Below are 13,359 nucleotides of genomic sequence, written 5' to 3' on the forward strand. Positions count from 1 at the left end.
TTTTGTTCAGGTGTTACTACCAACTGGATGTTGTGCCTTGCTGTTTAGTTTATCCAGGCCAAACAATCAGGATTGTTCTAGTTTAATTTTGAATTGACTCTCATAGTAAGAGTTATGTGTAAAATAAGTTAAAATCTAATATATAAAAATACTGTTAAAAATTTTTAAGTTTATTTTTATTTTTTTATCTTATTATTTTTTAAACATTTATTTATTTTTGAGAGACAGAGAGTGAGAGGGGAGGGTTGAGAGAGAGGGAGACACAGAATCCGAAGCAGGCTTCAGGCTCCGAGCTGTCAGGCCAGAGCCTGACTCAGGGCTCAAACTCACAAACTGCGAGATCATGACCTGAGTCAAAGTTGGCCACTTAACTGACGGAGCCACCCAGGTGCCCCTATTTTTATTTTTGAGAGAGAGACAGAAAGAGTGAGCAGGGGAGAGGCACAGAGAGAGAGAGAGAGAGAGAGAGAATCCCAAGCAGGCTCCTCACTGTCAGCCCAGAGCCCAATGTGGGGCCTGAACTCACAAACTGTGAGATCATGACCTGAGCTGAAACCAAGAGTTGGGTGTCTTACTGACTGAGCCACCCAGGCACCCCTAAAAATCTAAATTTACATAAAAGATAAATGATGAGAGTAGGGGATAATTATTTATTTAAAGATTTATTATTAGATTCCTTTGAATGGAAACCTCCTTTAGTATAGTTAAAGTAATTTAATTTGGTCATATCTTTTTCCTTTTCACTAATGGCAATTTCATCCACTCCTGTGGCTATAAGTACTAAGTATATGCTGATGGTCCCTAAATCTGTTCCAGTTCAGAGGGCTCTCTAGAGCTGTAAACCTGTTATGTTCATTCAACAAGTTATTTATTGAGCCCTTAGTGAGTGCATGGCACAGTTCTGTATCCTGTCGTTATAACTGACGTGAGGAAAAGTAAAGGGATAAATAAGTTTTGGGGTAATCAGTGGAGTTATGAGTGTTTTTATTTTGTTTTATTTTATTTATTAATATTTCTCTAATGTTTTGTTTATTTTTGAGAGAGAGAGACAGCGTGAGCAGGGTAGGGTCAGAGAGGGAGACACACACAGAATCCAAAGACAGGTTCCAGGCTCTGAGCTAGCTGTCAGCACAGAGCCTGACGGTGGGACTCGAACCTACGAACTGTGAGATCATGACCTGAGCCGAAGCCGGATGCTTAACCAACTGAGCCACCCAGGCGCCCCATGAGTGTTCTATTTTAAGTAGAGGGGTTAAGAAGGCCCCTCTTTGGAAGTGACATTGGGGAACAAAATGAAGTGTTAATGGTTGAGCCATGGGCCGGACTACCTGGAGGAAGCTTTCTTCTAAACAGAGAAAAGCAAGTGGTTTTCCTGAGGTAGAATTTGTAAGTCACGAAAAGTCTTTGGGACATACCAAAAGAACTTGAAATGGTAAGGATTTTGGATTTTAGTCTCTGTAAGAGCAGAAGCCATTGGAGTGTTGAATACAGAAGTGATGTGATTTGATGAATCGTAAAAAAAATCATTTTGGCTGCTGGAAGGCTAATAAACCATGGTGGGGCAAGAATAGAAGATTAGTTTGGAGACTGTTATGCCTGAGTAGGTGAGAGAAGAGGTTGGCTTGTAGCAGGGTGGTAATGGAAGGGGTAGTGAGAAGTGGTCATAATCTTTATGTGCTTTGAAGTTGCAACCTTTGAGTTGTCGCTAACAGATTCCGTGTAAGATGCGGGGGAAGAAGATGCAGAGATGACTTCGTGTTTTTTTGGCTTGAGTAACTAGATGAATGGTGATCTTTTTATTAAGATGAACACTGGTACAAAGAAATAAAAGAATTCTGTTTTGGACATGTTCAATTTGAAATGCTTAATAGGCTTCCAAATGGAGACGCGGAGTAGGTATTTGGATAGAAGAATCTGGAGCTCAAGGGAAAGGTCTACACCGAAGATGTATATTTGGGGATCATTAGCATTTGAATCGCCTTTGAAAATACTGTAACTCAATAAGATCATGGGGAGAGAATGTAAACAGAAAAGAAGTCTCAGGATTGAACTCTACAGGACTGTTAAAATTTAGAGGTCAGCAAGAGGAAGATGATCCAACAAAAGAGATTTAAGAGAGTGGCTAATGAAGTAGGAAAGTCAAGAAAGGTTGTTATTTATTTATTTTTTTTATGTTTTTTATTTATTTTTGAGAGAGAGAGAGAGAGACAGAGACAGCGCAAGCAGGGGAGGGTCAGAGAGAGAGGGAGACACAGAATCGGAAGCAGGCTCCAGGCTCTGAGCTGTCAGCACAGAGCCGACGTGGGGCTCAAACCCACGTACTGTGAGATCATGACCTGAGCCAAAGCCACACGCTTAACTGACTGAGCCACCCAGGCGCCCCCCAGTTGTTATTTTCTAGAAGCCAAACAAAGAAAATATTTCAAGGAATAGTGTTCATCTCTGTCAAAGGCTCCAGACCTTGATACCTGATGCCTGAACCCCCTTCCTGTTTATTAGCTGAAGTGTCATGATTTTATATTCCCTCAGCTATATTAGAAACCCCTCATACTATGGTGTCATATTCCATTGTAGCTACTAATAACATTATAATTGTTATTTATGTGTCTTCTTATTGTAGACTCTAAGTCTACCCACCAGGGCTGTTTATGTTTTCCTCAGCTTTTGTGACATCAGTGTTCATTTTTGTGCTTGCATAGAAGAGGCATTTTTAAAATATTTTTGTGATAGAACAGTATTTCAGTTTTCTGAGATATATCTGATCACATTTTATTAATTTGGCAGTTTATGCAGAGTTTGTGTTTTCAGAATCTTTTCCATCTTATTTGATTACACTGAATTATATAGACTATAAACAGGTATCCCCATGACTGAAGGTAGTCTCAGTAAAACTGTGAAGTAATTTTTAGGTTATATGGCTCCTTGTCCCACATACAGGAGGCCTATCCCATCCTTTCCAAACTGGCTTTGGTACTTTGTATCACAGTGCCCCTGCTTTCCCATTTCTGTCACATTCTTTTAGAATCTTATTTGGGTAATTTATTAGTCTGTGAGCTGGGGAGGGGCAGAGTGGGTAGAGAGAGAGAATCTTAAGCAGGCTCCACTCCCAGCACAGAGCCTGACATGGGGCTCCACGTGGGGCTCAGTCTCACCACTGTGGGATTCTGACCTTAGCTGACATAAAGACTCAGATGCTTAAGTAATTTTTTTTAATGTTTTTATTTTTGTGAGACAGAGAGAGACCGTGCGAGCAGGGGAGGGTCAGAGAGGGAGAGTGAGACACAGAATCCGAAGCAGGCTCCAGGCTCTGAGCTAGCTGTCAGCACAGAGCCCGATGTGGGGCTTGAACCCACAAACCGTGAGATCATGACTTGAGCTGAAGCTGGACGCTTAACTGACGTCCCAGGCACCCCAAAACTGAGATGCTTAAATGACTGAGCCACCAAGGTGCCCCCAGGAATGAATGTATAATGGGAATTTTTCATTTCTTCTGTCTTCTCAAATCCTCTTTACTAGAAGCATACTATAGAGTATGAAATTTGGGGAAAATGGTGTAGAGTTCAACCAGAAATTGCTGCAACTGGAGGTTTAGAATTTGAAGGGGTTTTCTATGATAAAGATTTTTCATATTGTTTTTAGCAATTAAATGTGTAGTTCAGTTATAGTGAGTAAATATTTGGTAACAACGTAATGCTGTGCATCTGGCTTGCTTATCGTTCTGTGTAGCTTGTGTTAGTTCATTTTATGAGCAAGGAAAAGCTTGTTTACTGTGTTCTCATCAGGCTTCTGCTTTGGATTGAGTAGATTTGGAGGTTCTTTCCTTTGAATAATACAAGGAGGCTTTTTGATATTACATTAGCCATTTTATTATGGTTAACTGGGGCATAAAACCAGTTAGTTTATAAATGAGAAATATAGAGGCACCTGGATGGCTCAGTCATTTAAGTGTCCAACTCTTGATTTTGGCTCAGATCATGATCTTGTGGTCATGGGATCGGGCTCCACGCTGGGTGTGGAGCCTGCTTGGGATTCTCTTTCTCCCTCCACCTCTGCCCCTCCTCTACTCAGGTTCTCTTTCAAAACACTAAATAGAAGTAAAAAGTTATAAATGAGAAATATATTCCACTGCTACACATTCTTTTCTGGATGAGTTCCATTTTGCTGCAAATGAAAATACTGGAAATAACAAGGCAAGCAGATTATCTGTGTATTACTTTAGCATGTTAGGATGATGAACTAAGTTTTCAAAAGTCAGAAGAGATACATTTGAATTAGCGTTTGAAAATTGAAGTTTGATGATTGTAAGTGATAGTTACACTTGTATGTATAAAATAGTATTGTGTACAAAGAAAATATATAATTTTCTTTATTTTTTAAAAAATATTTTTAATGTTTTTATTTATTTTTGAGAGAGGAAGACGACGTGAGCAGGGGAGGGTCAGAGAGAGGGAGACACGGTATCCGAAGACAGGGTCTAGGCTCTGAGCTAGATATCAGCACAGAACCTGACACAAGGCTCGAACTCGCAACCGTGAGATCATGACCTGAGCCAAAACTGGATGCTCAACCGAGGCACCCAGGCGCTCCACTTTATTTTTTAGATTCACTTTTTTGTTTGTGCCCTCCAGTCTGTTGTTTTTCTGTAAGGGTGAGATTGTTTTCAGAGCTCTTTGTAGAATTCAAAATAAATAGAAATAAGAGATCTGGGGTTGCCTGGGTGGCTCATTTGATGAAGCACCTGACTCCTTCGCTTGGGTCATTATCTTACAGTTCATGAGTTCGAGCCCCGTGTTGGGCTCTGTGCTGTTATTGCAGAGTTTTCTTGGGATTCTCTCTCTTCCCTTCTCTCTCTGGTCCTCCTCCACTTTTACTCTTTTTTCTCTCAAAACAAATAAATAAACAAAAAAAGAAGAAGTAAGAGGTTTGTAAGTGTTGTATTTAAAAAAACCATAGACTTTCAACTTTATAAGTGAGAGTTTAAAAATATGCTCAATTTGTCTATTTCGCCTGCAAAACTAGAAATAAATATTCTGAAATCTAATTTTTAGGCTTAATGAAACAAACCTGTGATACTGAAGATTAGGGGAAAAATATCATAATTTTTTGAAAATGTTTTTTCTACTTTTAAGTATCATGTATGAAACATTAAAAAATTTTCATTTGCAGAAAGAAAAAGCAATTCATTGTGTTGACGCTTTTTACAGCTGGAGCGACAGCTGCACGAAGATGAAGAGTTTGCCAGAACGTTAGCCATGTTGGACGAAGAACCAAAGACCAAAAAGGTGGTGTTTGAGCCAGCTGTTTGCACTCTGAACATACACTGCAGATTAGTGGTCCTTTTCATACTTGTGTATTTGAGGCTCTGGAGATACAACCAACCATGAGTAACTTCCAGAAAGAAGCTAAATGAATGTATAAGAATGTTTTTGAGGAAGCTCATTGAGAAACATATTCTTGCTCAAGGAAGGTTGGTCGAGCCAAAGCCAACCAGAACCCTTCCTCACAAAACAGTGAATTACAGCTTTTACTCAGTCTGTCTCGCAAATGGATTCTCACGTACTTGTTCAGAGAACAGCCCTTACAAACGTTGCTAAGGAACTTAAGTTTAATAACTTTAATGTTAATTACTGTCTTTTTGGCAACACAATTTTACTATTTATAATTAGCTAATTTTAAGATTTGTATTAGTCCTAGTCTCAGATAATAATGAGTGTATTTTGGGGAATCTTTAAAAGCTTCGGTGGTTTTTTTTAGGCACTTAATTTCCAAAAAATTAGCCTTGTTTCCGTTGAATCATATTCTAACTATTTTAAAAGATTTTAACAGCAAGCACGTTTGAGATAATAAGGAGTTGTGGGGAGTTTGTCATTTGCAAAGCCTTACTCCACCTTAAAGACATTCAAATTATAATAATTATTAAAAAATATTGTGTTATGTATCACAGTTAGTGACTTCTTTGTAAAATGTCGTTTTGAGGGAGCAGTGGAGAGAGTGGATTTTCCTTTCGAGAAAGCGCTCTGTCTTCTTTTGAGCTTTAGATTGTAATATTTTGCGTTTAGATTTTAGTTTTTAGTTGCCTAACACAAACAAATTGAGAATTGAAATGAAACAAGCAGAAACAAGTCTTCCATTCTTACAAGTTGGGAACAACTGTGATAATTTTTTATAGATACATTTTTTTATAATCTTTCATCAATTTCCTCATCTGTAAAATTAAACAATAAAAAATGCATCGTTTTCCCTAGAAATTTTGTGGATGAATGAATGGAAATTTTTCGTATTATCTTCTTGGAAGTTGGCCCTTAATCTTACAATAAAAATTTAAATTAATTAAATTAAAACTTTGATCAATTTTAATAACATATTTTGTGGTAGTAGTTTTCCTATTATATGTCACATTTGACACTTCAAATTTTCTTAGATGCGAAAGGACCCAGAAGGAAGAGAAACATTGTCATCTGTCCAAGCCAATTTAAGTAAAGCAGAAAAACATAAATCTCCTCATAAAGGTAATACTAGCAGAAAAAAATAACCTGAAACATTTATCTTTACAGAAGAAAATTCATGATCATCTGTTTAAACTTTCTATTCAATAATTGCCTTGTATTGTTAGGTAGACATCATTTCATAGGCATATTGATACTTCTTAGATACTTTGAAAGCTATATTTGGATATTAGCTGGTGTTAAATGTCTATTCTATGATTGTTGTCAAAGATGTGTTTCAGTTAATGTTAATTTCTAAGTGTAGTGCAACATGCAGACCTCAGTATCTGATGGCAAAGAACTAGATGTTACAAGCTCAGAGAATTGACTCACAGTTGTCCAGGTCATCTGAAGCCTCCTGCTGATTGGCTATAGGTTTTATTTTTTAACTTTTTTATTTTTTAATTTTTAAAAAATGTTGTTGTTTTACTTATTTTTGAGAGAGAGGGATAGACAGTGTGAGCAGGGGAGGGTCAGAGAAAGAAGGAGACACAGAATCCGAAGACAGGCTTCAGGCTAGCTGTTAGCACAGAGCCTGATGCGGGGCTCGAACCCATGAACCGTGAGATCATGACCTGAGCTGAAACCGGACACTTAACCGACTGAACCACCCAGGCACCCCTGTAGGTTTTATTTTTTACTAGTCCTGATAATCTGTCTGCTGCTATAGATCATCTTAATCCTATAAGTAAATTCATTCATATAGTATCTTTTAGTCTTGAAATCACAGATTTGGGGCTTTCAGACCAAATTACAGACAAGAATTTTCATGTGGCATTTCTTCTCTGAAATTCCATGTAAATTTCAAATCATTAAAGTTTATCTGTCGAATAAGGCCATGTTCTTAGATGTAGTTTACTGTATCATTTGAAGTAGAGTCATTTATATTTAAAAGGACAGACAGATCCTTTAATTTGAATTGGTTATATAAAAGTGTACCAATGTTACTTTTTAAAATAAGTATTCTATATAAAGAACTAAAATTTTAATGTAAATGTTGTGAAATCACCATATGACATTGTGTGCTAATATTATCGAATTGAAAATTGAAAAAAAATCTTGATTTGTGTATTGTTTTCCCCTAAACAAGTCATAATCTTTTCTTTCTTTCTAGTAAAAACAGAACAATTTTCAGATGACAGAAAGAACTGTAGTCCTAAGAAGCCAACTAAATGTGAAAGTTTGAAAGGATCTCAGCAACATTTGAAGTCTTCACCTCACAAATTAGGAGAAACTTCTCCGAAAGCCAGTTCCAAGTTGGCCCTTTTGAAAAAAAAAGGAGAGAGTTCTTATAAAGAAACAGAGCCTATGGTTTCAAAAAGAAAAGAAGATACCATTGAATTGAAAGGACAGATAAAAACTCCCAAGAAACCCAAACGTTCTCCAGCTAAAAAAGAGGTAGAAATTTTCTAAAAGTATATCGTTTAGGGGCTGTGTGTTGGTCTGGGTTTTATTGTTTTTAAGTTTTATTTTTAGCTTTTTACGTCATTATAATGTGTAAGATATCTTACTTAGATGCTATTGCAGAATATAGCTAAATTAGCCAATGTCGAGTGTTGAGGTGTGTTGGATATTACACTACTACATATGGTATCTCAGGTAATTTTCACAACAGCCCTGTAACTTTATTATTCAGTTTGTAATGATGAAGAGTCAGGCTTATGAAAGAGTTAAGTAACTACTCTAAGATTATCCAACTAGTGAGTAGCAGTGCCAGCTTTAAACTCAGGTCCTCTGAGGCAAAGCGAAAACCGTATAATCCCATAGTGTCTCTCAGCATGGACTCTGCAGCCATTTTCAGATCATATAGCTCTGCCATTGAGCAGACTTGTGACCTTGGTCTGGTTATTTCCTCTCTCTCTTCTTTGTCTCCTCAGTTGTAAAATAGGGATAATAATAGTACCTGAGTTCATATGTAAAACCACTTGGAACAGTGCCTAATACATAAGTGCTGTTTTTACACTTATTATTAAAATAATTTGGACTTGCCCTGAGTGTACTCCTTTTTCCTCTTGTATAACAGTGTTGAGATACTGAATTCATTTGCAAAGGCAAAAAACAAGTAATGCAGAATGGTTTTCAAAATTTTTCTTTTGTTTTCATATATATTTGAGAATTGAATGGTTTCTTAGAATCTCTAATTTGGAATCACCTTAGATTCATAATGAGAAACCACTATTTCTTCAAGCCTCTTAGGCATTTGGAATTCAAAGCAGAATATTGTCTATTTTAACTTCTCATCACCATAATTTTTTAATGCAGAACAGTGAAATGGTGATTTCTAGATGCTTTTGTTTATGGTCAGTGCTCATAAATATGCTTAAGGGAACAATGAACATTTTGGTCTCCAATTTTTCTTTTCTAAACTAAATACTTATCTGGTGGATAAATGTTTTTCTTCAGGCATACTAAACATGTTCATTTTATAGAAGTTGGTCTATTTTTATTAAAGGAGAAGAAATCTTTAAATGTTACTGCCACTCTTCACCTTATTTTTCAACGTTCTATTGGAATAGAAATGACTCAGAACTTTTATGTTAACAGCTTTGGGAATAGTCTACCTTGGTCAAATAATTTCGACGTCATAACTGGCTGTTCTTCAGAATTACTCTATAAGTTGTATATAATTCAGAATTGCTATTTTCATAGAATTAATGTTATAAATTAATAATTTTCCCATTTTGGTATGCATTGGCCTCTCCTGTTAAAAATATGGTTTGGTGGTCTGGGCGAGTGTATTTTAATAAGCTCTTCAGATGGATACAAATGCACACCAGCATTTAAGAACCACTGTTAAAAAATCGGGTCAGAGTCTAGGACCAGCCTCTAATGGCTTACTTAACTTTTAACCAGAGCAACTTATTTTATTGATTAAAATCATTTATTTGCATAGAAGTAATGTTTTGTCTGTTCTCAAGGGGATTTGAGGTGGCTTTTAGTTAAAAAAAATATATAAAATAGAAAGTGGAAAAAAACAAGAAACCATTCTTGCAAGGGTTCTTAAATCAGAATCATCTAGGATGTCTTCTCGCCAAATACACATTGCCCCAGCCATACTCCAAGCCAAACCTGGGGTGCGTCTAGGGATACATAGTTTGAAAAGATTCCCCAAGATTTTCTGAGATGGACCTACAGTAAAATCCTTGAGAGAAACAGAAGAGGAGAGATTAAATCCGGCAGGGAGAGTGGTGGTATATAGAACGTGTCGAATTTTTGGTATAAAGCGTGCCTGTTGTTTGAACCAGCTGTGCATTATGAAGCCGTCAGTGCTCAGCCTGTGGTGCTCATAAACTCAGAAGTATGGGACCAGTTAGGTGTCTGTGGGGTGTGCAAGGCTATAGGACAAACATGGGAAATCTTCTTTTGTGATGAAGTGTACTTGGGGAAACATGAATTTTGTCATTAAAATATGCATGGATGTATTATGGGAAAGAGCTTGGCACTCATAGGAATTTTTGAAATAAAATCCCACTTTTTATTGTTTCTTTGCTTGGGGCTTGTAACTTGGCTTGTCCTTGTGGTATGTTCCTCTAGAGCATCAGAAGGTTTGAGAAGAGCTGATGCAGGATGTTTATAAGCCGGGCATGTCTAAATGGGGAGGACCTGTGTAGCTAAAAATGGTCATTTCAGGACCAAACACAGATGTGACTTAATGTTTACTTACTGATACGTATTTTTTTTTATATGTATTCATTTTATCTGAATGTTGCATGACTTTATTCAGTGTTTTTCCCCTCCTTCCTGAAGTCTATAAGTCCTGAAGATTCTGAAAAGAGACGCACTAATTATCAAGCTTATCGAAGCTACTTAAATCGAGAAGGTCCCAAAGCTTTGGGCTCCAAAGAAATTCCAAAGGTGAGTGCTAAGAGGGCATGCTGTTCCGTCAGGGCCTCTGGCCCCTGGGTCCATGCACATATTCACTGTTTTTACAGGAGCAGAAAACAGATAATTAAAAATTAACAGAGGAGCGCCTGGCTGGCTCAGTTGGTGGATCAGGCGACTCTTGGTCTTGGGATTGTGAGCTCAAGCCCCACATGGGGTGTAGAGATTACTTAAAAAATATCATTTTTTTTAAAACAGAAATGCCTTAGTCACCATCTTTGTGAATTAGGGATATTTATTCACATTATAAATTACTGCTTGATACTACTTAGAAAAGTTTTCCTTTAAGTAACCCATTAACCTACAGGGGCTGAGTTTTGAGGAATATGGTAGTCACAAGACTAATGTTTTTCACTGAAAGTATGGATCTACTGGAAAGGGAGTGAGTGAAGCTATACCAGAAAGAGGAGCATAATCAAATGGAGTATGAGATGTCTGGTAGAAGGTAGAAGGAGAGGGGATTCAGATCACAAATGGAGATTAATAGTTCCCCTAATACAGAGAGGGAGAAGGTGGACCTTCGGGGGCTGGTGGGTTGTGTAGGAGGCTAGAGGAAGATGTCAACCTTGCCTCCTGCATGTGGTGTAAGAAAGACTGTAAGCAAACCTCTGCTCGAGAGGACTTTAGGCAAAGTGGAGTCCTTGTAGGGGACTCTGTCAAAGCAAGGTGGTGGAGGGGATATTGGAGTAGAGGTTGAGGATTTTGGGCAGTTTGCTGGTCTCGCAGTAAGTGTTCTAGAGTGTAAGAGGGTGGTTGGGAGGCTAGAAGTGCTGAGTTTGAGTTTGGCTAAGTGAAAATACATTCAGAGCCACAGGATAGGTGATTGGGGTATGGGATATGGGTTTCCATGTGGACTTTGCTAGGGTTATTTTGAATTTACTGAAAAAAATTTCAGTACTTTAGTGTTCACAGGATCATTTCAATCCTAGAATCATAGGGCTTGAAGAGACCTGGAGATGTTAATCAGACCTTTTCTCTCCCCAACCCTCCAAAGATTCTTCACCAGGATAGTGAAGGATTGAACTTGTATTTGGCAGTCTTTGAATTTTGTTTTGCTTCTTTCTTTTAGGCTTGTTTTAAGTCTATGTTGACCTCAATTCTCTATTCAAAGGGTAATAAGTAACTTAGAATCATTTACATTAATTTTCATTTGCTTGGTTATATCATTTTATTGAACCATTACAAAAAATTTAAAGAGTCTATAACTATACGTAGTTCCATTTAAGACTAAATGTCTCCTCCTTCCTGTTCTCTTTGACCAGTGTCTTTTATATATCAAGTTATCTTTCTAATCAAGAGATCATATGATCTTGCCTTTAAGTCAATCACAGGCTGTTAGATTTGCTATTATACAGTAAATAGCCAGAGAGGAGAGCAGGAGCTCAAACTTGTTTAGCTGTTTTACAATCCAATCCTTCCTTTCTTAACAATAATAAATCCTATAGGTGGATTGCATTTAGTTGTTTACCTGAGGTTTTACAAGTTAACCAGTGGTTTAAGTATTTAAAAAACCATGAAAGTAGTATGAATCGATAATTTTAATTAGCTTTGCTAACTGTACTGGATGTATATTTTTCATGGCTAGTTTTGTAAGTTCATTAAATCTAGCCTACATAAGAATTTCTAAGGATTTAATTTCAGGTTCTGCTTATTTGCTGTGAATTTCCTGCAAATTTTTCATGCTGAGATTATTTATGATGTCAAATGAGAAAAATCAACTTCCTGCAGTTTTGATGCCAAATGTTTCTTTGGAAGGCTACCATGTAATTTCCTCTCTGCTTGAACATTTTGGTTTTTAGGGAGCTGAAAATTGCTTGGAAGGCCTTACATTTGTAATCACAGGAGTGCTGGAGTCCATTGAACGAGATGAGGCCAAGTCTTTAATTGAGCGTTACGGGGGGAAAGTAACAGGAAATGTCAGCAAGAAAACAAACTACCTTGTCATGGGTCGTGACAGCGGACAGTCCAAGAGCGATAAGGTGGGTCCTGCTGTCTTCTTCATACAGGCAGACGCCTGCTTTCTTTGGCAGGCTCTCACTGCGGCCGTTTGTCGTCGTGCCCTCTACAGAGTTTAAGAAAGAAAGAAGTTGGAAAAGTAATCTCATCCGTACGTTATTTCTTCTCCAAGAAGTGTTCTTGGCTTCAACTTCAGAATTTTGGATTTCCAGTTGAAGGCACAGTTCCTGGGTAGTTGACTTTCTTAGTGTAATGTTCCAGTTTAGATCTTTTTTCAAAATAGAAGCAAATACAGTTTTCTTTTTCTTCTGGTCCTAAATACTCCTATACACTGTATATTCCATCTTAAGTTTTATTTATTGCAAACTCTTTTTGTGTTGGGGAAAATTATATTTAGCTTCAAGTAATTATACCTGGTAAGTGTGATTTTGACAAGTGGCTATTCATTTCCTTACCTAACAAGAATCCTAGAGGTAGGCGGTTGCTGGAGATGGTCCAGCAGCTCAGTGATGTAGCTAGACTAGTCCCTTTCTCCACCTCTGTCATGCTTACTGTGTTAGCTTTAGTCTTCATGCATGTTGCCAAGTGTCACAAAGTAGCTGCAGCTCTTGGCATTCAAGTCCACATTTAAGGCAAGGAAAAGGGAGCAGTGGCAAGATGTTACCCTAGCTGTGACTGGCCTTATGAGAGTCTTCCTGGAAACACCTCTGTAGAATTCCCTCTAAGTCTCATTGGCCAGAGCTGTCACATGGCTTTTTGTAGCTTATAAGGGGGTTTGGGGAGGATGAGGACTTTTCTGATTCTTCAATCATAATTCATCACTTGGAGATGGGCACATCAGAGTTTTTTAAAGAGGGAAGACTAGGGGAAAAACAAACTTTGGACAAGTCCATTCTGGGAAGCCCTACTGCTTTTGCCCTTCCTAGAGTAGAAGGAAAGATAAAGCAATCCACAAAAAGGATAATGTGCCACCTCCACTGCCAACCCGTCACTCTTAGGGATGTATCTGTTATTTTCTATTTTAATGATACTTTTT

General features: G+C 37.7%; 1 protein-coding gene across 4 annotated transcripts in view; it reads left to right on the forward strand.

Annotated features, from left to right (window-relative positions):
- Nucleotides 1–13,359, forward strand: part of RFC1 (replication factor C subunit 1) — an 83,414-nt gene that overhangs the window by 45,767 nt on the left and 24,288 nt on the right. For all 4 annotated transcript variants that reach the window (XM_029947267.1, XM_029947245.1, XM_029947252.1 and 1 more), the window contains 5 exons: nucleotides 5,205–5,282; nucleotides 6,422–6,509; nucleotides 7,600–7,883; nucleotides 10,233–10,340; nucleotides 12,167–12,346. In XM_029947267.1, coding sequence (XP_029803127.1) covers nucleotides 5,205–5,282; nucleotides 6,422–6,509; nucleotides 7,600–7,883; nucleotides 10,233–10,340; nucleotides 12,167–12,346 — 738 coding nt within the window. The remainder of the gene's footprint in view (nucleotides 1–5,204; nucleotides 5,283–6,421; nucleotides 6,510–7,599; nucleotides 7,884–10,232; nucleotides 10,341–12,166; nucleotides 12,347–13,359) is intronic.

The sequence above is a fragment of the Suricata suricatta genome, chromosome 1, assembly GCF_006229205.1.
Source record: "Suricata suricatta isolate VVHF042 chromosome 1, meerkat_22Aug2017_6uvM2_HiC, whole genome shotgun sequence".
In the NCBI taxonomy this organism is placed as follows: Eukaryota; Metazoa; Chordata; class Mammalia; order Carnivora; family Herpestidae; genus Suricata; species Suricata suricatta.